This window comes from Pezoporus wallicus, unplaced genomic scaffold (genome assembly GCF_028554395.1).
Source record: "Pezoporus wallicus isolate ANWC-B61680 ecotype Strahan unplaced genomic scaffold, APGP_CSIRO_Pwel_v1 contig_2025, whole genome shotgun sequence".
Taxonomy (NCBI): domain Eukaryota; kingdom Metazoa; phylum Chordata; class Aves; order Psittaciformes; family Psittacidae; genus Pezoporus; species Pezoporus wallicus.
This window is the reverse complement of record NW_026640253.1, coordinates 1,285,010-1,308,824: the sequence shown is the minus strand read 5'-3', so window position 1 is coordinate 1,308,824 and position 23,815 is coordinate 1,285,010. Positions and strand designations below refer to the sequence as shown.

General features: G+C 35.7%; 1 protein-coding gene across 19 annotated transcripts in view; it reads right to left on the bottom strand.

The window, feature by feature from the left end:
• Positions 1 to 23,815, bottom strand: part of SOX6 (SRY-box transcription factor 6) — a 371,657-nt gene that overhangs the window by 189,450 nt on the left and 158,392 nt on the right. For all 19 annotated transcript variants that reach the window (XM_057418199.1, XM_057418198.1, XM_057418194.1 and 16 more), the window contains one exon: positions 23,012 to 23,222. In XM_057418199.1, the coding sequence (XP_057274182.1) occupies positions 23,012 to 23,222 (211 nt within the window). The remainder of the gene's footprint in view (positions 1 to 23,011; positions 23,223 to 23,815) is intronic.

The following is a 23,815-nucleotide window of genomic DNA, read 5'->3' as shown; positions in this document are numbered from 1 at the left end:
TTAATGAAAGTCAAAGCATTATCCCTAAAAAAAAAAAATAAAATAAATGGAAAAAGAGCTCTCAACCATTCCCGTCTTAAACTAGATTAAACACAAAACAAAAGGGGAAAAAAAAATCCTGCCTGCATAAATATAGGCAGAAAGTGTAAAGTGTAATTTTCACTTAAATACATATAGATTCTTATTTATCAGATTTGCTGTTAGCAGGCAAGATAGGACCTCCAAATATCAGAAAAGAAAACCCTTATTGACTGCTGTGATTCCAGAAATATTTAGTAAGAATCGAGGAAGCTGTTATCCGGTTCAAATGAGAAGTATTTCTCTTTTTTCATGCTAATAAAGAGAATTTGATCCCTGTTAAATGGAAGGTTGTTCAGAAGGCTTTATCAACAGCACCTTCAGCCTGGCATAATAGAGGCACAGCAAAATCAACAGATGCTTCTGAGCATCTCAATAACTGAGGTCTGGGTCTTTGAAAGAATGACTAGTCTGCCATATCATAACTGTCATTTGAAAGAAGAAAAGTGTTGTTTAATGACAGCTGGGGTTTACTGCCCAGATGAATTAGAATAATACATAGGACCCCATGTATTTTATGTACATTGAATGCTTATGAAACTTATTTATACATCCGAGTGCTTATAGCTAGATACAGATACATATACAATTGCAGTTTTCAAAAAATGGCCTGAAGTTTTAGGTACAGCTCTTGAATCAAATTACATCTCATTTTCAAATCTGGTGGGCCCCATACATTTGAAAGTCAAAGTTATAAGTGCTGAATGTATCTCAGAAATCAGTCCCAGTATGTTTCAAGTTAGGCATTCAAAGATGGTAACCACAACTGATCATTTGGGTCACTGGAAAGTATGTTCACAGTATACACAACTACAGAGTCAAGACACTACAGGCTGAATATCACTTCCATCAGAAAAAAGGCTGCTATATAATACCTTTCAGACAAAGAGATACAGGAGCCACCAGCTGTGAATATGTTTTAAGAATTCAGAGCCTCCTCGGCAGGAGTCAGCTACTTCTTTGGAGGACCTTAACCCTTTCTCATCATACCTGAAACAGCCATTTTGCAGGTCCTTGTACCACAGTTCACAAAGTCTATGCTGTACCTCCTGTCTTGGAAGTTGGGACAAAACGAAAGCTACTAAGGAGTTGTCAGAAATGTTAGTAGCCACCCCATACAGTAGGGGCCCCAGTCAAACAAGGATCATTTCTCTTCATTATCTTTCATGAGTCCTGTCCTTGGTAAATGCAGTTAGTCATAAAACAATCAGGAGCAAAGTCTGCAAAGTTCACCAAGCCCCATTCAGCTACTCACTTCAGAATGAACATGGTTCTGATTTCAGAGTGGTTGTAAGAGCAGGGGTTCATCAAGCTTGGGTTTAATGTCATTTTTCTTTCCCTACTTGCCTGCTGACTGACAGTCCCACAAAGGGACAGCTACCACCCTCATCCTTTCTATGCCTCAGAGCACAAGAGATTGCCTGGTTCTGTAAAAGAAAAATCCTGTATTAAGAACATTCCTTACTCCCTGTAAAATTTAAAAAAAAAAAAAAATATCTAAAATTTAAAAGTACAGCAGAAAATATAAACTTAATTCAATGAATCCTAGTGGCCCAGCTACCAGTTTCAGACCAGTAAATCAGTCTGCTTAATGTCAGCAACCAATAAAGCAGAAACATATGCTCTGCTTCACTAATGGTACAAAAAACATTCTCTGATTGTCTTTTAGTTGAAGCCAAATGTTTGTTGGTTAAATCAAGATTTATTTTAGAAACATTAATTTTCAATAGCATGGAAACTGATTTATTTTCTACTAAAATCTATGAGATTACTTTTAGTTTAAAAAGACTTCCATAATGGTTTCTGCACAAGACCTATCAAATGATATTTCTTGGCCCGTAAGAGCCATCTATCCTGTCTCCTGGCTAAGAAAGCTTCCCACAGTATATTATAATACAACATGTGAGCTACTGTGTTTGAAGTTACAGCTTATTTTATCAAGCCATAGATGTTCTCTATACCTAATAAGTGATGCACTGCCTTGGAAAAAACAGGTAAGTGTTTTCTTTGATTTTGTATTTTCTTTGTTTGAAAAGAATACTAGATGATAAGGCAATAAATATCAATATTTAATAAATATCAATATAAATATTCAGTATATAGCTGTTGAAATACGCACATACATATACTGTGTATCACACCAAACATGATACTAAAAGAGAACTCTGACAGCTGCTGAGCTGCCATTTTTCTTATGCATTTACACCAGGAATCAAGTAGTTAGGTTTTCCAGAAAGTTCAGCTCTCTTTCAAGCCCTCAGGAGACATAAACAATTTGTCTGAAGTGCTCCCGCTATTCTCAACACTGTTTTAACAAATGAAACATTTTTATGTGACTAGGTAAGAGCTGCTTAATACTAGGACCATTTAAAAATCTGTTCCAGTGGGGGTATCTCAGAATAACAAGAGGTCCAACTAGCATCTTTAATATAACAATTCATTACATTTAGGGTATAACAATGTACTATCTAAGCAAGAACTGCAAGATTGGTCCCGTAAATTGTAAATTTTTTTTTTTTTAAATGTAACCAATGTAATTTTAAGAAACCAGGTAATTTCAGTATCTCAGAGATCAAAATAAATAAATGGTTTCATAAAAGGGTCAGCTGAAAGTATATGGCACACATATACTGTCATGCAGTGGCTGACAAAAGATTGATGCAATCACATATGAAAAAGCCACAACTTGAAAGAAATCATGCATTCTTGAAAAGATACTTAATACTAATAGATGACATACTTTTACTTGAGTTTGGATCATCTATCCTCATGACTCATTATGTATTTGAGTACATCAATTACATCATAAATAATTTATATAATTACAATGTTCTGTGGCTTAATGCATCTAAAACTGTTTTAGACAGATGAGGGTTTTATATGTCTAACCCACCTCAACAGACCGGGACAGTAAGGGTGAAACAAAACCTACTTATTAATAAGTATTAATACTTTTTCATGTGTACAAATTCATTTAAAAGATATCAAAGCATAGTGCAAAATCAAGTGCTAGGGTCTCCAATTTACAGACAAGGTATTTGAAGCTGAAAGGTTAACATCTTTGCCCAAAGTTGAAACAAGTCACTGCAATCACTGTGCTCTCCAGATTCTAAGCTAACTTCTGTAACATAATGGAAAACCTAACAAAAACAGAGCTTGTAGGAAACATTCTCTTAACATGCAGCATGATCACAAACACTGAAAGGCCGGTCGACATTTTCAAAGCTGCAAAGGGAATTTGGATGCCGCCAGTTCTCATTATCTTTAATGGGAACTGGGCATCCAAATCTCTTAGGCAGTTTTGCAAATCCCACCACAAATGACCATTTAGGTGGTAAGCATTAAATGGTATTGCCTGCCAGACACCTTCATCTTAGAGCTACATTAAATGAAGCTCCATTGTTTTCTTCCTTGTAGAATAGTATGTGAGCTAAATGAAGTTTCTCACTCATGGCTTACACAGAAGCAATTTTCCTGCCACTTACAAGGTGCAATTCAACCAGTTTCCTTAGACTACCACAAGGAAAAACAGGATAAAGAAAACACATAGAAAAACAATCACTCCTGAGAGATAAAAAGTAAATTCACTGTAAGTTGGTGAGTATTTCTGAACAGACACTTCTGAAATATGTGGGCTTTTTATTTCACTTCTAATAGAAATATTTGGCATTATTAGAGTGCTATATTTCTCACCTATTCATCTTTTACTTTCTATATGCCCATCTTTCTGACTAACACCTTGGCATTCAAACAAGTACTATGCTCAAAAATAAAAAAAATAAAACCTGTATAAATGACAGTGTTCAACCATGAACACATTGTCTTTTATGAATATTATAATCACAGAATCAATAAGCCTACAAAGAAAAAACAGGACACAAAACGTGTTTTGTCATTTCTGACGAAGTTATAAAAACAACAGACATTCAATATGCCAAGTGTTCTTCAATCCTTCATAATCATAGCCTTATTGAAGTGAGGACAAAAAGGGTCTAATTGCATAGGAGCAATCTCAATGTAATAGGTTATACACCCAGGCACTGCTGCACAATACAACAAAAACAACGTTCCCTGTGTATAGCAGAATGTCATCTCTCATTTTCAGGCAATTACCTTCTTTCTTGTCAACAGTTTTAATAACCTCCATCATCTCTAAAAGACTTTTGCTTCAGTTAAATAATTTTCAGCTTTTTAATATGCAAATGTGCTTGTTCATATGCATGGGTGAAGTGGCGCTGCTACTTGAAATGTGTCAGTACATTGTGGAGCACCTGCACCTCGGGGAAGCTTGATTTAATTGACACCTAATACTATTCATTATTCCACTTAGTGAGCAACTCCTATTAGTCACCTGTAGGTTTTCCTATAAGCAGTGCTTTGGCCACCAATGAAAATATGAATATTTCTATAAATAGAATGGCCATATTTAGTAAAGGGGGTTCACTATTGATGAGTCTGGAACATCATCTCATTGGGAATATTTCTTAGGATTCTGCCCCCCCTCCCTATACCTCCCCAGAACTACTCTTGACTGTGATGGACATCAAGAGTAACTCTGACTTAAAAAATATTCTATGTGTTAAGTACTGATACCTTAATTCTACAACTCTATTAAATGAACATTGTGTGAAGTCTGCAAACAGGGAAAAGGAATCAAGGTGTGTGGGTTTTACTAGTGTAGCCACTGTTATCTGAAAGTGTGATGAGTTGGATGATTCCAAAGTCTGCTTTACATGATCTGAATGTAAACACTGTCTATGCAAAGAGATGCAGAATATATGCTATTAATTGAATATTCCTGTAATAAATATTTACCGTTATAGTTTAGTTTAACCTTATCTAGCTAATAGCCAATTTTGCTCAATTGTGGAGGATGCGCAACAAAGATCTTTAAATTGCCACATGAAATAATTACGATTAATATGGGATTTGCTGTCTTTACTGATATGAATGTGATATATATATGCTATAACTGGATACAGTTTAAAACTCACATTGTTCTTTTATTGCTGTATTACAACTCAGGCACAGTGCACCGTATGTGCTCAGCTGATGATACCAGGGTTGTTTCTTTAACACATGGTCTGTAACCTTATTGTTCAGGCCATATTTCTTTCCAGCATTAATGCATTTGTTAGTCCCAGAGGCTTAAACTACAGATGTTTAACATCCTGCTTATGGACAGATCATCTGGACTATGAACTGAGAAATCTATACGACTTATTAGTATATGTTATGAGTGCAACAGAGATTTACTAGTCTGTTCAAACTAGATTAGTGAAACCCTTTCTTACAAAAATGCATCTTCTTAAAATAGACACATGTAAAAATGAAAAATTAAGACATTCTTTTGACTAAAATATGATTTTTATCAGAAGAATTTGTCACTAATTAATGCTGTTTACATAATAGTGCATGTAACATTAATTACAGCTTTCAGAATGTTAACTGCAAACCTTTTTTTTTTTTTTTCCTTTCTGTGAGCACAGATTTACCAGTATGGTGGAAATCAGGGCTCTTTTGAGGGTTTTTCTGCTGTGTATTCAAAGTGATCATAAATCAAGTCTAGAATTCAAAGACAGTTAAGGACGTAGGCAGTAAAAAAGACTAAGTAATGCTAACCCAGAACTCCAATCATTTTTAAAGTAAGCGGGGAGAACACTGGTCAAATAGGCGATTGTTGGTATCCCCCAAAATGTAATCTCCAAGCTGAAGAATGGCAGCTGGCAGAACAGCTGGTGAATAGGATTAATGTCAGAAGAAAGAAATAAAACTCAACATATGTCCAAGCCTGCGGTGCTGGGACTGAGCATGATTGTACCCCGACGGATACCATGTGTACAGCTGGAAAGTGCCACTGTGCCATGCTTCTCTACCCCACAAGGTCATTTCTAAGAAGTATAGCTAACATCTGAACGAAACTTTTCCTTAAGAACTCTGACTGATTAAGAAATGAACAAACAAGCTTCACAGTGTAAATATTTTGGACTATTTTAACCCACTCTGGGTGTTTTTTTTATAACACAATCTCAACTAAAAAAGCAGATTAGTATTAAAAAGGACAGATTGCACTAATGGTAATATAATTTTAAAGCTATTTAAACCTTTTAATCTCATCTCATTCAGATTTCCACATTCAAGGTTTAAATAATATGAAATTACATAAAATAAACACAAGTTTAAAAAATAATTTCCTTGCATAGTACTAACATATATAACTAAAAATAAATTTTAATAAGCAGCATGCATAGCTAGAATATGGCTAAGAATGTTGGAGAGGGAAAAAAAAACTGACATTAGTGTTAATTCATATTTATATTTTGAAATGTTGTGTTTTAAGGACATTTCTATTCATGTTTAAACATGCTTCTATGTTTTTACTGTAACAGGGCAGTTGTTGGAATTGGTTATAGTGAAGAACAGTAAACATATAAAAATTCCTAAGTCATGAGAAAGGCCCAAGTATTTTTAGAAGTTTGAAAAGAACAAGTTCTTTCCAGTCTCCATTTTCCTACTAGTAGCTTGAAACAGATCCTATCAGTTAGGTAGCAGAGTTCATACATGATCAGATTCTACTCCACAGTTGTGTACAGTGAGAAAGACCACAAGGGTTAATTTAACCAGTTTTGTTCTGTGCTTATAATGTCATTCTCAAATATGGTGATTTTGGGTGTCTTTCATTTTAGATAGGGAATATATTAAAAAAAAAAGTCCCAAATTCAGGTTACTTTTTAAAATACTGGCTTTAGTTACGTTCACTTGAACTCAGACACAGCTATTTGATGAAAATGCTAAAATTATTGCAGTGACAAATCACACCCTCAGCCCGAAACAGACTTTTCTCCTTTTGTTTTTTCTTTCTTCTTTCTTTTCTTTCTTTTCTTTTCTTTTCCTCTTTGGCATCACATCAGGAAACATGCAGTAGAATATCGTCCACACTCTTACCCAAGAAAAAAGACACACGCACCTCAAAGGGTGCAAGCACACAATGCTACCTTCATACCTTAAAATGGAATATTCAATTGGTACTCCGTCAGCTTCAAGACAGCAACAGGTAACCAGAGGTAATATTTTTCTACTCATACTAAGCTGACTTCACCAAGAAGGGTAACTGTATTGATTTCCAAGTAAAAAAAAATAATTCAGAAATGGCAGGGAAACCTAGTGACTTGTTCAGCTTAGAAATACATTTTGCTGACTTGTAGAAAGGTCCTGGTTCATATTTTAATAATGGGAATCCTCTACATGAAGAGATGTAGAAGAGCTAAATAAATAAATAAATAAATAAAAACCCCAACAGTACTAATGAGAAACTTGAGCCAGTTTGAAACCAGTGAATGTCAGTGGCCACAATGGTTACTGACTTGTAAACAGTGTAATTACAAACAAAACCTCTAAGCTTTTTTTATTTAATAGATGCTTCTATAATGCTCTCATAATTTTGGATACCGTGGTATATTACAGACAAAACGAGAGGCCTTCTATTCTTTAAACAGATTTTATCCTGGTATAGCTCCATTAATGGCCAAATTTTATGTGAGGCACAGTAGTATGAACTGACAACAGTTTGTATCTAAGAATATCTTTAACGTGTGTGCATCCAGTTCACAAAGGTATTCCACAATTTGTGTTCCATCACTTACTGAAAATGCCACTATAGCATATTGTTCACATATATTTGGAAATACCTACCTACTTTCCATTTATTAGGAAATACCTGCCCATTTTCACCAAGTTCTCCTACCCATTTTTCAAAACAAAGTCAGTGAGGAAAATGGAAATTTTTTTCATACAATGACAGTAGAAGTATAATGGCTATTAAATTCTCATGCCCTGGTGACTGACTCCCTGAGCAGCAAAAGTGCTGAGAAGTTTTAAATTCTGTATTTCTAACAACGGTAAAACTTCTAGAGAATAATTTTGAGCTTTCCTTGAAGAAAGACTTGTATGTTCAGGTCTAAATGTCTAATCAAGATAGCAATTTTTAGGTATTTTTCATCACATAAAATTATTCCATTCTATTTTAAGATAGTCTTGATTCTAAGTAAAAATTTCCAGCAGCACTCATCTAATATCATTAGGCACTGGGAAAAATGTTTTTGTTTGCACTCACATGAAAGGGAAAGAAAAGTGCATTGCTTATTAATATCTACTGGATTGTTTAAGAGGATTTTTAAGATACAAGTTAAAAGAATTTCATATTTTCAATTTCTCCTTTTCATTTAATAGTAGACATTCATTAGGACCCACACACTGTAATAAATTATAATAATTTCAAACAAGAATTAAATTACTAGGTACCTAGTGAAAGAGCCATTTTTTCTTAGGTACCCTGTAATCTAACTGTCAGATTTAAAATCTATTCCAAATCAACTCTTCACAACATTCACATTTATTCATCTATGCTAAATTAATAAAAGGTGTGAATAATACTGACAAAATTGATCATTATTGTTCATGCAGATTTAGAAAATTATAAGGTAATCTAAAATATAAAAGGAATTGAGGGAAACTATTACAGTTCTTATAAATAAATTCATCCTTTGATATATTTTTCTTTAATCAGGAAAAAACTCCACCAAGAATTTATTTAGATTGACTAGTAAAGCTATTTAATAAATTGCACATTTCAGAATAGAACTACTTTTTATTTCAAAAACTATTAAAAGTTGATGATGACTCTGATGCAATGTGAGAGTTCACCCAGAATCTTAAGACATAATGCTGAAATACCAAAAATGCTACCCAGTGTCAGCTTGAATACAGATTTTTCGTAGGTTGAGCCTAGGGTATGATAAGCACCTTCCATGAGGTTCTGAGTAAGCTCAGGTAACACAGAAGTAAATGGGAATTGAGGTCACTCAGAACCAATTAGAATCAAGATCTGGCTGAGTATGGCACTCTGAAAAACAGGGCGAGCATCCCTCCCCTTTATCTGTGTAAACAGATATAAAAAGGGACAGCATTCTAACGGGAATTAAAGGTATTACACGGTCATCTTTCCTTGTATAGGGACTTACCAGCAACTACAAGTAACCACTGGATATTATTACAGCTCCACATAAAACCAAAGACAATGTCTATATTAGACTATCCTCTCCTTTGCACTTTCGCAGTAATTCCTACCACCTAACCTCACTGATCCGCTCCCTCGTAACAGGGATCCCTGCAGATAAAGTAAAGCATGTCAACATCTGTTCCCATTTACACCGATTTTAATTTACAAAAAGAGCTTTGCTATTTTCAGAACAGGCTCCAGAGCACAATGACAGATTTAAGGCCTTTAATGGGGTTGCATTTTGAGTGTGTCAGCATTTCATACTCACCAGGACTTGACTCTAAGGGGCTGCACCAAAAGAAGCTGCGAGGGATTATGGAGCCACAGCAAGGGTGTTCTCCTCACATTATAAACCAGCTGACAAACTTGTTATGTCCTTAACAAATCTCCCTTTGCTGCTTTGACCAAAAATCAGAGATCCAGAGCACTGGTGACATAATTCCTCCTCTTTCCATTTTCAATCTGTGCATTCCTTCTACTGCCACACACCTTTCTGAAACTCAGCATGTATTACTGGGGTAAACTCTCCAAACTGCTTTCTTATGACATAGCTCTGCTCTTACTGACTTTTGAACCCACCAATTTTTGTGAAAGCAAAGCTAGGCCAAAACTCTGTGTGGATTTTGGCTTTTGTTTTTCTTTAAAACACAGTCTTTGTTCTCTCCTACTCTGTCATATCACAAATTTCACAATACCTAACCATCATTTTTCTAAAGTTCTTTTAACTGGAATTTATTTATAGATTACTCTTGTAAATCTAAAGAACTTACTCATCCTACCAGCAAGTTACAGAGCACACAGACTGTGAAGGTCACAGTTTTACAAAAATAATTCACAGAGTTTCAGGGAATTCACAGTGACTCAAAATAAATTTTCCCATCTCCTAAGAGGGTTTGGTTGTTTTTTTTAAGATATACAATATGAAGAACAACTTGGAGAAACAATGCACAAGTTGTGTTGTAATCACATAACAGCTAAGACATGAGCAGCTGAGCAGAAGGAAGATGGGCAGTGGAATGCCATACAGTAATCATCACTGTTGACTAATCAGAATTTGAGACACTAGAAGGTAATAAGGGTATTATAAAGAATGGCTTATTGAAGGAGCAGCTGTTTATGTGTAGCTCACTGTTTAAATGAGTTCCACTGGATTGCCATGGTATGTTTTTGGTAAAAAAGTTTTACTCGAAAAAAAGAAAGAAAAGAAATTATATCAGGAAAAGCAAGCCCAAGGGAGCAAATATCTGGGTATCATCATGACCACAAGTACATTAATAAAAGCAGTTATATAAGTATTGGGGAAATCTGAAAAATGACATAAATTCAGTGGCCCTGGAAGTTACAAAAGAATATTCATTACTTAGGCAAAGCTTAAATGGCATCTTTGTTAGCCTCCACCACTGAGTGTTGTTGCCATGGGCACAAGAGCTGAGGTGGTTATGAAGGGTAATAGACAAAGAAGAAAAAACAAGGGAAAATATAACTAAACCCAACTACTGAGCCATTTTAAGACATTTCTATCTGCACCAGCAGCCAATAAACAGAATAAATAAATTCAACCTAATTTACAAACCAAGCCAATTTTAATATCCCTCCACATAAACATACTAATAAAACAGTGCTATGATCTCACCTAGGGAAATCTAATTAAATAATGTAAAAAGACAAAAAAAATAGAAGCAATATTCAAAGTCACACCAGTGAAAGTGACAACTCACAGTAATTCTCAGACAAAAATTATGTTCAAATCTATGTGTAATGAGGTTGTTCAACAGTTTTTTATTTGCTTGCTTGTTTTCTGAAACCAGCTTAGTTTTGTTTTTAAAAATAGCGTTGAACTGTTGGGAGCAGGAAGGAGACTGCCGAACAGTAGTGGAAATTTATCATAATCCATTATTTAAAACATTCTACTTTGGACAGCAAGGGCTTGGTAATATTTAAAAGCAGTCAGCAAGCAGTGGAAACTCTGGTATCTTTTGTAACAGTTCACATGTCAAACTGGCAAAGTGCCCACAGTGTACAGCAGAAAAATCTATTTAATGTTTGCCCCACAAGGCGACATGAGGCTTGATTGGCAGAAAGCAGAGAGTGGCTTTTGATCATGTGTCCTAACAAGCAGTTCCAGCTCCTGTCTCTTCGGCTGAACGGCTCCACATTACCTATTCAAACAGAAGTGACAGGCCACTGCACTACTCTTTGGCTCTAGTCGCACGCAGTGGGAGCTATGCTGGAGACAGGGCCACTGATTAAATATATCACTTTTTTGAGACAAGCAGGTTGTCTGAATCAAAGTTGGACAGAATAGACTCAACATTATTAAAAGAGGATATAAAACTGGAGTTGAGTGATGTTAGGCCAGTTTGTCCAGCCTCAGGGACTCACAGACTGACAAGGGGAATAAGGAACAGCAGAACTCATAAAGCAGGGTCAAAAATTAGCTGTGACACCTTGGCCATTTTCCCATCACTTCAGGGCCACTGTGTTTCAAATCCCGTAGTCTCTTTTTGGCCTTTTTTTTTAATTATTTTGCGTGAGGAGAGGGGGAGGGGGAACAGAAAATTCATTAACTACCAAAAGTTGCAAACTGAAATTTTACAATAAAGGATAAAGTATTACCCACATTTTGCCACCTAATATACAGTGTTTTCTAATTAGACTGGGGCTTTTTGCTTATCTTCTCATCAGCCAATTTGATTGTCATCAAATAATTTGCTGCTACAGCACTAGCAACTCTTGCTCTGAGGAATAACTGAAAGCTGAGGAAAATGACTGAATAGAGCTGCTTATTACGTTGCCTTGCTAATTCATTAACAAATTGGTTTGATTTTTGAGGTTACATGTCTGGCCACTGTCTGTTGTGTTATCTGATATGCAGACATAGAAAGGCAACAGATATGATACGTTGTCTAGTCATTATATCACAGAAACAACAGACGCTGAAACTTGGAGGAGCCAAAGCTCCAACTACATTTTTAATTACAAGTATAGCTGCGGATAAAACAAAACCTATTAATAATGCTGTCACACTGCATTTAAACAGCTAAAAACACAAACACTCCACAGAGGAAACAAAACTGAAGGAAGCTGATTTTACTTTGTGATGCATGTTCATGCTAGGTCCATTAAATTACTTCTGGGGTATTTAAAGTTCTGTAAAAGTGTTTAAACTATGACACAATATCTAGACAGATATTTTTCCAGAACTATTCCTTCAGTAATTCCACTGAAGTTAATAGAGTCACCTCAGGAATAAATTTGGTTCAATATTTAGTTTTCACTACAGCAAGTTCTTCTGACATTTTAACAAACCTCTGCCTGATGTGTTAGTTTTTGTTTCACTGTAAATATTTAAAAGTAATCTGCTTGCTACATATTTAAGATATGATAAGAACTGTTAAGACCTACACTGAGAATCAGAGCTTTATAACTGTTTTAAATATTGAAAATGCAGGTAAATGTGAAGAGAGAGTAGAAAGAACCAAATCCTGTCCTTATGCATATGCCTTCACACATCTAGCACAGCTATAAATGCAAACAGAATTCAGTCTAAAGGCAGTTAGACTAACAAGAAATTTACTACAGAGCTCTCAATGTTTCTGGTGCCACTGCAGGCTCTGCAAACTGGAGTGTTCAGAGTTCCTCCAGATGGGTGAAAGAGCCTGCTTGCTTCAACATTTTCAAACAAATAAAAGACAGAAGAGTATTCAAGATGGTGTTTTTTAGGTTCAGTGAAGATCATGATTCACTGTAGAAGGTGATGTCACATCAAGTTCTCCAAGAAATGTGAGCAGGCAGCAGTGCATTACAGCTTCATGTCAAAATATGGCAAATGATTATGTAAAGCATTAAGTAAAACAGTTAACAAAAAGGAAGATGAAAATAAACAGACATTCATGCATAGGGCACTGTGCCCGGGAACTCTGGGCACCTATGTAAGTAAAACTAAAAATATATTATGATTAATATAAGAAAACAGCTATTAGATACATTCCAAAATTCTAGGCTGTAGAACAAGACATTTTGGCACAGCTTTGCTGATTGTCAACCCATGTTAAAAAACAGTCCAAGACTGCAACAGAATGGGTGCTGCTAGTCATGATGAAGCAATGCTAACAGGAGCTGTGCAGATGTTTAAACAGTACTTGCCCTCACGACTACATATAACAAGGGCTATTGAACTCTTTTTTCCATGAATATCACAATCTGAACTCTACAGAAACTCCATGACTTTTTTATATTATTACAGTAATACTGAAAATGAAGGATTTTGATACATAACCAGCTACTAACTCATGCTTCATTTTGGAGATCAACATGCCAATTAGTGAATAGAAAAAGCCTGGCTACTAATGGGAATTAGAAGGGTTCATCACAATCCAAAAGACACTTACGAAGAACAGAAAAATGTAGTTTAGAACACTGAATTGAGTTTTGTTCCTGGTTTTCCCTTTGTGCTCGTCAACTAAGTGAGAGCACACATTTAGGGGTAAAAATTCAAATTATACAGATGAACAGGACTCAGACAGGGCTTGAGCATACTGCCATTGATGTTCATGATAAAGCCCCTCTTGCCTTTAAAGGTACCAGGTAAGGCCTAAAGTGCAGAACTAGGGGCCTTAAAATGAACCATATTTGAGACCACAGCGAGGATGTTGTGTCTAGTTCTAGACTCTTCAGTACAAAAAAGACATGGGCATATGGAGAGAGTCCAGCAATGGGCCACAAGAAAAACAAATGATTGGAGCACCTCTCATACGAAGAGGGGCTGAGAAAGCCTTGAGCATCTAGTCTCGAAAAGACAGGTTCCAGGGGATAATACATAAATATCTGATGGCGGGAGGAAAGAAGGCAGACCCACACTCTTCTCAGTGGCCCCAGCAAGAGGCTCAGAGGCAAAGGGCACAAATGGAAACACAGAAAATTCCCTTGAAACAGAAGACAAACCCTTCTTTTTGTAAGGATGACCAAACACTGAACAGGTTGTAGAACTTCCATCCTTGGAGATGCTAAAAAATTAACAGGACAGAGCCCTGAACAATCTGTTCTAGGCAATGCTGCCCTGGGGCAGGCCATCTCAAGTGGCGCTTTCCCATCTAAGCCACTCTCTGATTCTCTGCCCTTATGAAACCACCAGCAAACTAAGTACAGGAGAACACAGGTAGATTGCCACTGAAATAAACACAGTAAAACTCTGTCACATATTGGCTGATACACTTGAAAGAAAACAGCTGATTTTAATGATAACACCCTAGATTTTATGATGCTGTGAACTGAGCAATTCTTTATAATAAGGATAAATTCAAAATCCAATTTCCCTCCTCATATTATAAAACACTGCAGAAGACTGCTAAATTTTTTAAGCTCAAATTCTTCCCCTTACAAATTTCGGGGAAGAAAATAATGCCTAAAAAGTACCTAAATAAATAGTATTTTAAATGGAAAAAATGAACTCCTTTTTTTCCTCTAATTGTTACTAATTCACAAAATTCTTAAGAATACACAAAAATAGTAACACTGACATACAGTAGATTTAGTTTCCTTAACATAACCTTTATTTGGGGTTGATTAGCATGGCTGAGAAATAATCTTAATTGTTTGTTGTTTCCACTGGAGGCAGGTTTCCCTTATGAAAGAAGTGGCATCTTAGTTTCAGACTAAAACATAGAGGTGAGAATATCTGCTCTCTCCATTAGATGAACTAGACAGCCTAAGCACGTAGATGCCTCATGCAGCCAGATAGCAAATGCCTCAGTATCTCTTGTGGCAACCAAATAAAGTTGTCAAAAATATTTTTAAGTAATTATAAGGTACCTAAACCAAATACTGTATAGGAAAATAAGGAATATATCAGCATTTAAAATGTACATGCTGCTGAACATTTTTACTGTCATTTCTTTAAGAAAAGCAGATCTAATTAGCTGGATATCTAAAGTGCGCACCTAGCATTTTTATTATGTATTATAACATTTTGCTTAGAGTTGACATTTTTATTTTGACAAGCACTGTCTGGAGAGCTCTCAATAAATAATACATTTACAATTTTCAGTAAATAAGTGCTGGACACAAATCGTTATCCTTACTTAGAGCTGCCCCTCTCTAATAGTCACCTTTACAAGTAAGGTGACTATTCAGTCTAATGCAATACTCTCAGTGCTAGAAAGATATTTTCATTCATTACCACAGTCACGAGCACTTAAAGCACTTTTAGGCCCTATTGCAAAACAGCAGGAACGGCAAAGCAAATAAGACCAACTAAAACTAAAGTTCATCACCAAAGAAATCTGAGGTCATTTCCAAGACCCTACCGGACTTGGAAAATACAACGGCATACAAGGTCGACCACATTCAAGCCCTATCTTTCCCTCATATCTTTGTATTTAAATTAGCAATTTTAGGAGGGGAAGTAATGAAGTTTAGTTCCTACTATAAAACTGATGACTACAAAATGTATTTCAATTCCCATTTTAAAGCATGATCTAATCATAACGTTGTTTGTGTCACAGTACATCAGAAAGCAATGAAGTTTAAATTTATCTTTCTTCTACCAAGATCATGCAACTGAAGCAACTCTCCATATTTTTACAGCTATTTAGTCACTTAAATTCTTCACCACAGAGACTAATGTCAGTTGTACCCAATCGTACTGAACTTGCCTTTCTTACTAACCTAAAGAAAAAGCTGGCTTTGTAGCTGTGCGTTTTAAATAATGCTTTCGTAATACTAATGACACAAATAGTGTAAAGATAGAAGATCCTATACCTCTAAAAATCTTTATATATATATAAATCTGTATACCTTAGACTTTCTAAAAAAGGAGACAAAAATGTAAAGGAGCATAGTGCAAAAAATTATATAAAATGGAAGCATGGAGACAATTTATCACACAATCGAAATTAAATTGTATCCAGCAATAGACAATGTCAAAACTGAGAGGTACACTGTGATTAAAAAAAAGATGAGGTGACCCCTGATGGTAAGACATTGGAAAACACACTTACTGGAGAGGAACTGGTTGGAATGTTCAGCTGGTGAAGATATCTGCCTGTTTCAGTTTAATCTGTCCCTGCCTACAGCTCAAGTTCAGAGACAATGAGGAAAGGCTCAAAGCCCATTTGTTCTAATAAAAAGGATTTTCATTCATCTCAAATATTCAGGGCTGAATAAAGCCATGTCCTCAATGTAATGTGAGCATTTCAAAATGATGAAAGTAAACCTCTACCAAAAAAATACCTTAAAGAGTTATCACAGCTAGAAGCGATGTCCCAGTCTTCAGAACTGAGACCTGAATTTCATACTCTCTGAGCCCCTAGATTTGAGCGATGATCAACTCTGCCTATTAGCAAAATCAACAGTTCTGTAGATGTACAGAGGTACAAAGTTTCAACACACAAAAAAAAAACTGCGCTGGGAAACTGAACCTCCAGAAAAGCATAAGCTCAGTAACATGTCACTTATCCTATATCTAGGTAACTGCCCAAGAGTAATGAAAGTGTATTTTCTCCCAACAGGTCCTCGTGGCTTTTCAAGTTCCAGGAGATCCTATTATGAAAAATGCAACCATCACACTCGCCACAGTCTTGTTGATAATCCTGAATTAGAGCTAAGAACTGAAGGCACATTAAAACCTTTTAGCAAAAAAGATAGTCTCCATAATCTATTGATTTAGTCATATAAATCGCATTCTGCATGATACCTATGTAAAAAGATTGTACTGTTCCCCAGTTCTGTGCAATGAACAAATTTCAGAACAAAGAAAACAAAAGGAAAAATTTTCAAATGTAACATGAAGCGTACTGAAAAAATGCTGAAGAATTACTATCCTGTAATCCGAACAGAACCTGTCAGTAATTACTAGATGCTCAAATGCTACAACACTGGGCAAGACTGTAGTGTAGACAGCCAGATAATAAATGCAAAGATAAGGTGGAAAGAGGACAACATGTGACAGTTTCTTAAATAAAAACTGTGAGAAAGCATTTATTCGCAAAACAGTACTTCAAAAGACTTAAAAATAAAGGCAGAAAATAGTAAAAAAATCCATAAATTTCCATATACCTAGAAGGATAAGTAAAAATATGAGACAAAATATTAATGACCAGACAGAGTATGGTAACACAGGCTGGGCTTGCCTTTATAGAAAAAAAATTACCTGAACATACGTTGCACTCTAAATGCCATTAAAATAAGTTCATTAAAGTTATTTCTGCTTCAAACAAGAATTAATTTTTGGAGGAAAAATCAAATACCTCAGATAGAAAGAAACTAGGCTGTACATTCTTTGAGTTACCAGGAAAATAACCCTAGAAACCAGTCTCTTTGTGCTAATATTCCTAAAAATTCCTAAGTTACTCTAACACATTAAGACATAGGAATTCACAATACACTACAAAAAAAATGAATTCTTTGAAATGATACATAAAATTTCTGTAAATAGAAGAATATATTTTTCTGAACCATCAGCACAAATTGCAAGAAAAAGGAGTGGCCAACGTGATTTATCAAGATCGTTGGATGAAAAAAAAAAAAGAGGGAGAGAGTTGCATCTAATTATGAAAAAGGTAAGACATTCAACAAAACAGTGGTTTAGGAAAATGCGCCTCATATATCTCCTCTAACTTGATCTGAGACATCCATTTATTGTGTGGACTTTCGGGCTTTTGTGTTTTCATTTTGGAAGTGTATCTGGAGCTTAGCAGAAGAATTTCTTGCTTCTAACTAAAAGCAAGTAAAAGATTTGTATTAAATTAGCTATATACATAGTGGATTCTGAATTTGCCTACCAGAAATGATTTTTAAGAAGAAGAAAAAGGAAACATGATGAGGACAGCACCTAGCAGATACAGCAAGGTTTTTCAAAGATGTTGAACAGATTTTGAAGAAGGTGGGTTTTTTTCACATTCAAAGGGCTTGTTTCTAGCTGAGAGGAACCAGTTACCTTTTATGAATTCCATAGGTGTCACAAAAATAAAACAGTGGTGTTAATTAATTTTTAACAATTAGTTGGGATTATCCTAAAAGCAAATCCCAGTAACATTTTTAATGCCTTGAAACAGAACAAAATATCTGCAGCCATTAAGAAAACTGTAGAATAAAGAACAGGGGTCTATAAATGCAAGGTGTATTAGGACAACCAGGGATTACTTTCACCAGTGGAAACTGTGGGTATAGAGCATACCACAAGATAGGTAACTTGAATTAAACTCGCTAAAACCTTTGAAAAACATTCAAAAATAATCATCGAGAGGTTCAGTAGTTCAAGACCTGATCCAAAAAAGAGGACTTCTGAAATGTATTGACCTCAAAGGTTGTTATCCTGGGTTTTTACTGGCATGATAGAAAATGTTATAAGGGAAGAGTTAATCTATTTTAAGTCAATATAAAAGAAAGCCTTCAATAATTATTAACTAATGAAGCTGGAAGAAAAAATAACAAAACTCAAAATCAGAAAATCCACCACTACTGACTACTGTAGTAAGATTTTTCTATTGCATATCAAATGAATAATACATGTGAATTCTGAATTTTTGATTTAGATATCTTCAGACGTATTATGTATCCCTATGAGTTACATATATCCATCCATAGAGAGAAGGTACTAACAGGTGCAAATGACAGAGAATAGGTGGAAATCCCTGAATATACTACTTTTTACATAGATGTTCATTATTCCAAAATGCATACTTAAAAATCTTTGATTGCTCAATGTTCAACTATGGTCTTCAAGGAGGAAACAAGAATGGGAAGCAGTTTATAAAAAGCTTGTGCTAGAATTGCGAACTGAGCTTGGCTGAAAAATGATACTGTATACACTGCTCAGAATCAAGGTCAAAAGTGAATTAGGAATCCAGGCCCTGAGTAATGAGGGCTTAGCACTCAGCAGAAATGACATGCCCAGTTTCCAGCTCAGAAGTGCCAGCTGACCTGCCAACCCAGCATTCCAGATCTGAAAGGGGGAAATCTGCTCTCCTAGCTACAGACAAGATGTGTGCTACTAATTATTGCTTATAGAGTTTTATGATGAAGTACAGTAGGATATTTGTCTGGAAGCCAATTCTCAGCCTAGAATTCAGTCAGCCCAGGCCATGTAAATCTGTCTCAAAAAAGTAATATAAGCAATATTCAGAAAGAAGGGTCTTTTACTGAAGGGGGATAGAAGGGGAAAGAATCAGTCTGACCATTCTATCTAACATAAACTCTTCATTTGAACTATAAAGAGATTTAATAGTTGAATGAACAGAAATATATTTCCAAAGGAAAAAAAAAAGGGAAAAAAAAAAAAACCACCCCAAAACAATCCTGCTCATAAAAAAACCTAAGATGAATATATTGAAGTTATCCAAGATGCCCTAGAGTCTAGCGTTGTTGATTAAATTAGACACCTGTTCATTTTTGACCTCTTCTGTCTTGCGAGAACACGTCAGCAAAGTCTTCACATACTCATATTAACTCTAAATATTTGTAGCATTCTTTTTTCTTTTTTCTTTTTTTTTCTCCAAGTAACAATTTTCTCATCAAATTTCTCATTTTCAAATCACTACAAATTAAGACACTGGAATGCCTTATTGTACGAAGTATGCAAATACTGGACTATGAAGTAAAATAATGTTGTTTATTCTTTGATTTGATAATCTTTGTTCAAAGTACAAATAATGATAAAAACATACCTAAGGTATATTCAGTCCTGTGTGAGGTGCTCATGTGCCCGGTATTATACACAAGACATGACACTGGCTGAAGCACTATTATTAAAGAGAGATTAAAACAGCTGTACATTATGCTGAAACACTCACTCTTTCCTTTACAAACAGACGGTCCTGGATTACAGGCAGCACTTGACCATTTAAATCACTACAACAACCAGATTTAACCAGCTGGGCCATATTCTCTTAGGCAATGCCTGTTGACCTCCTCAGTCACAGCTGCCGAGTTGAAATTCTCATTAGAGAACTTATTTTCAGAAGCCAAAGGACTCTGATTAAATACATTTATTTAGACATGATAAAGTCTTTTCAGTATATATTTCATTTCCAATGTTATGAGGTACAATAAAGACCACAACTACTATACAGAAGCATGACACTTAATATCTGAAGGTATACCCAAAATATTTAAGTATTTCACATCAGCAACTTGTATTACTCAAATCTATAGATGGACTAGAAATTTACTATATAATAACACTGAAAAAGTCTTGCTGTACTTGCATGGGTATTAGAGCAGATGACTGGAATTCTTGGGTTCTTTATTCCACTTCTAACTCTACACTTAACTTGACATATGACTGTATGTTAGCCCAGTCCCCACAGATACATTGATGGTCATGGAGCTTCTTTGTATAAAATAACCTGTATTAGGCTGTTTAAAAGAGACTATAAAATGGCAAAACATTTGCATAATCTCAGACCTCATTTCTCCAACTAATTCTGCACTGTTGCAGTTGCAGTACCCACAGTCACAACAAAAATCAAAGCCTTAAAATAGTGATTATTTTAAAAATGTTATTTTAACCCAATCAAACCAGTCTGGAGAGTTCACTTCCTTTTAATTTAGAGAAACCTCTGAATACTGATATAGGTGTTCAAATCTGTCATAAGATTTTTGGTATTCCTAGTCTATACATAAGTTTAAAACCACTGAAGTTCCTAAGTGTAACATCTTTAAGAATTTGCAATCTTTCTATTAATGATTTTTCTGTGCTGGTTTATATGATACCAGTCAGATGTTCACTAATTAGATTCTGTAAATGGAAGTGACCTTTCTTCCTACAGAAAATACTGGATGAATTGAAAAGAACTTAACATGAAGCTACAGTCAATTACCTTTGAACTTACAGGTAGACTTTAGAATACTTTTCTACTATAATACAGCCCATAAAAGGCAAGATTATTTTATAGATCAGAAATTACCTCTATTACACACCTGGTGAGAACACATAGCATGGAAGGCTCAGATGCAGTGAGAGGGATCTCTCTGCTGGGCACATACCTCTCTTAAATCAAACAGTGTATACTAATACAGAGGAAGTGAAGAAAATACTGAGAATTCATAAATATAATAATTCAATTCAGAACATAATCTATGAAACACCTGAATGCTTGCAATAAGACACAATGTTTAAACTTTCTGATGCACATTTCTATTAGCACACCATTCAGTATACTCCTGGAGAAGTCTTAGCTGTCGTGTCACTATAATCACAGAATCATAGAATCATAGAACCGTTAGGGCTGGAAAGGACCTTAAGATCATCTAGTTCCAACCCCCCTGCCGTGGGCAGGGACACCTCACACTAAACCATATCACCCAAGGCCTCGTCCAACCTGGCCTTGAACACTGCCAGGGATGGAGCATTCACAACCTCCCTGGACAACCTATTCCAGTGCCTAACAGGAAAGAATTTCCTTCTTATATCCAACCTAAACTTCCCCTGTTTAAGTTTTACCCGCAGCAAAGTATGAGCCAAGACCTTTGATTAGCATGGAGTGTCAAACGACTGTTACTGACTGTAAAAATCAGCTTTGCCAAAGTAACATTTAAAATAGTTTTCCTAGTCTAACCACCAAATCTAAGAAAGCAATCTTTAAAAGAGTGATCTTTACAGCTGAAAACAGACAGATGGTAGCAAAGAATCTGGGACATTCTCTCTTTAGAGATGTTTCACCAGCTTCAGAAAGGACACCTATAGAACACATTTATCTATGTGCTGGCATTTAACAATTATGCCAAGAAATCTGAAAGCCTGCTTCCATCCCTACATGATTTTATCACATATTTAAGAATATTATTGTATCAGCATCAATTTTAGCTGAAATTCATCCCTTGGCTACATTGCTACACGGAGCCAAGGGATCCTAAAGTGCACCGCTTGAAGTGGACTGTTACTGTACCATGAAATTGAGGAGGTAAAATCATTCTGCACTCATCCATATTTCAAAGAAAGAAGTAATCACAAAGCTCTACTGTGTTACAGTTCTACTATGATACAAATATACTTCCTGGGTTATTTTTAATGCCACAAAATAATACTGGTAAAATAACTGAGAGAATCCACACAGATGCCTCCACACGTGTTTATATATTTCAGAGCCTCCTGCTTTCACATCTTCCCTGGTACAAACTCATGTATGAGCTCACAGACTAGAAGGTGTTGCTTCAAAAGCAACAAGACTTCATTCTACTTGACATGGGGAGAGATTTTTATGGTGGACCTTAACCTTGTGCACATATATACTGATAAACTTGTTCTGCAACTCTGTTTAGTTCCTATCAAGACTAAAATCTTAACAAAGTTGATGAAAATATCTGAATAAGGACTGAAAACATAAATTGCCTTAGAGCTCAAAGATTTGTCCTCATTTTTATCTCTTTTAACATATGTAGGTCAGAACTAGGTACTTTTTACAATGAAAGTGTTTCCCATTGTCCTAGCCACAGATGTTGGGTCATTAAGGTGATGAACGATGAGAATTTCTAAGGCAAAACTAACCAGCTCGTGTTATATTCATTCCTATTGTTTAAAATAAACATTCATCTTTTGAAAGAACAAACAGCACTGAAGAATATCTCTCACAATTTTACAACCAGTTAAGAGTTCATCATAACCTTTCAAGAGTTTAGTTTTCACCTAAACCAACATTATTGCTTTGACTTGCACACAACCAACACGATTTAGAAAGTTTTAAAAAACTGGCATATTTGTCTAAAATCCCTAATGGACCTCAAACTACCACTGCCATGGTACTCTGTGAATAACTTTGTCCTAGCCTTTGCCAATTATGCAATTTTCTGGCTCATGATACCAAACACATTATTTATGCCATAAAAATTGTAGGGTTTGGGGGTGGGCAAACTGTATTGGCCTTATCCAGCACAAACCTTCTTGCTCAGTCCTGGTCATTTCTTCTAGTTTCTTCTGCTTCAGTGTGTCCACCACATCTGCAAGGCTTCCTTTGCGGCGTTCTGGTGTTCCAAAATTAACACTGGTCATTAGCTCACTGCGGTCACGACCTCCGTCATCGGGCTTGTTTGGTGAGGTAGAGGTATTTCGGAAGGAATATAGGGAACATAACTTATTACTCTCTGATTCCTGCAAAGAAACAATACGATATGAAAACACAGGCTATCTCTTATGCCAGAAGGATATAAAACAGGTAAGAGTTAAGAACATTATTTATTAGTTTGTCATACTAATGAGCCTACGTATATCCTCCAAGAAAAAAAGGGGGGAAAGGGGGCAGTTGTTTAGGGTATGTCTAGAAATGCCATCATATCTATTTGATGCCATAAACCAGATTTCCTTTAAAATTAAACATTAAGAATAATAGTGGCAATATATTTAAGAAGAGATGAATTAACAGTTCTATCAAAACTGACTCTCCAAATTAATAGCATTCCTCACAAACAATAACATTCCTACTACTCTGTGAGCTGAATATACCCATTTGTAGCGTACTGAAGAAACTTGTGCTGAGAAATGTCCCAAGTGAAACAAGATCTGAAGAAAGATAGGCTAGAAAACATTAACTATCAGCGACAACATCAGACACATATCTTTGCTTCACTCTTGAACAGATTAGCTGTGCAATATAACAGAAGGAGCAACACTAACAGTGAGCAAGTGTGGTAACTAAGGGCTGTTGACTACATAGAAGGTGGTGGCATCAAATCATCATCAAGCAC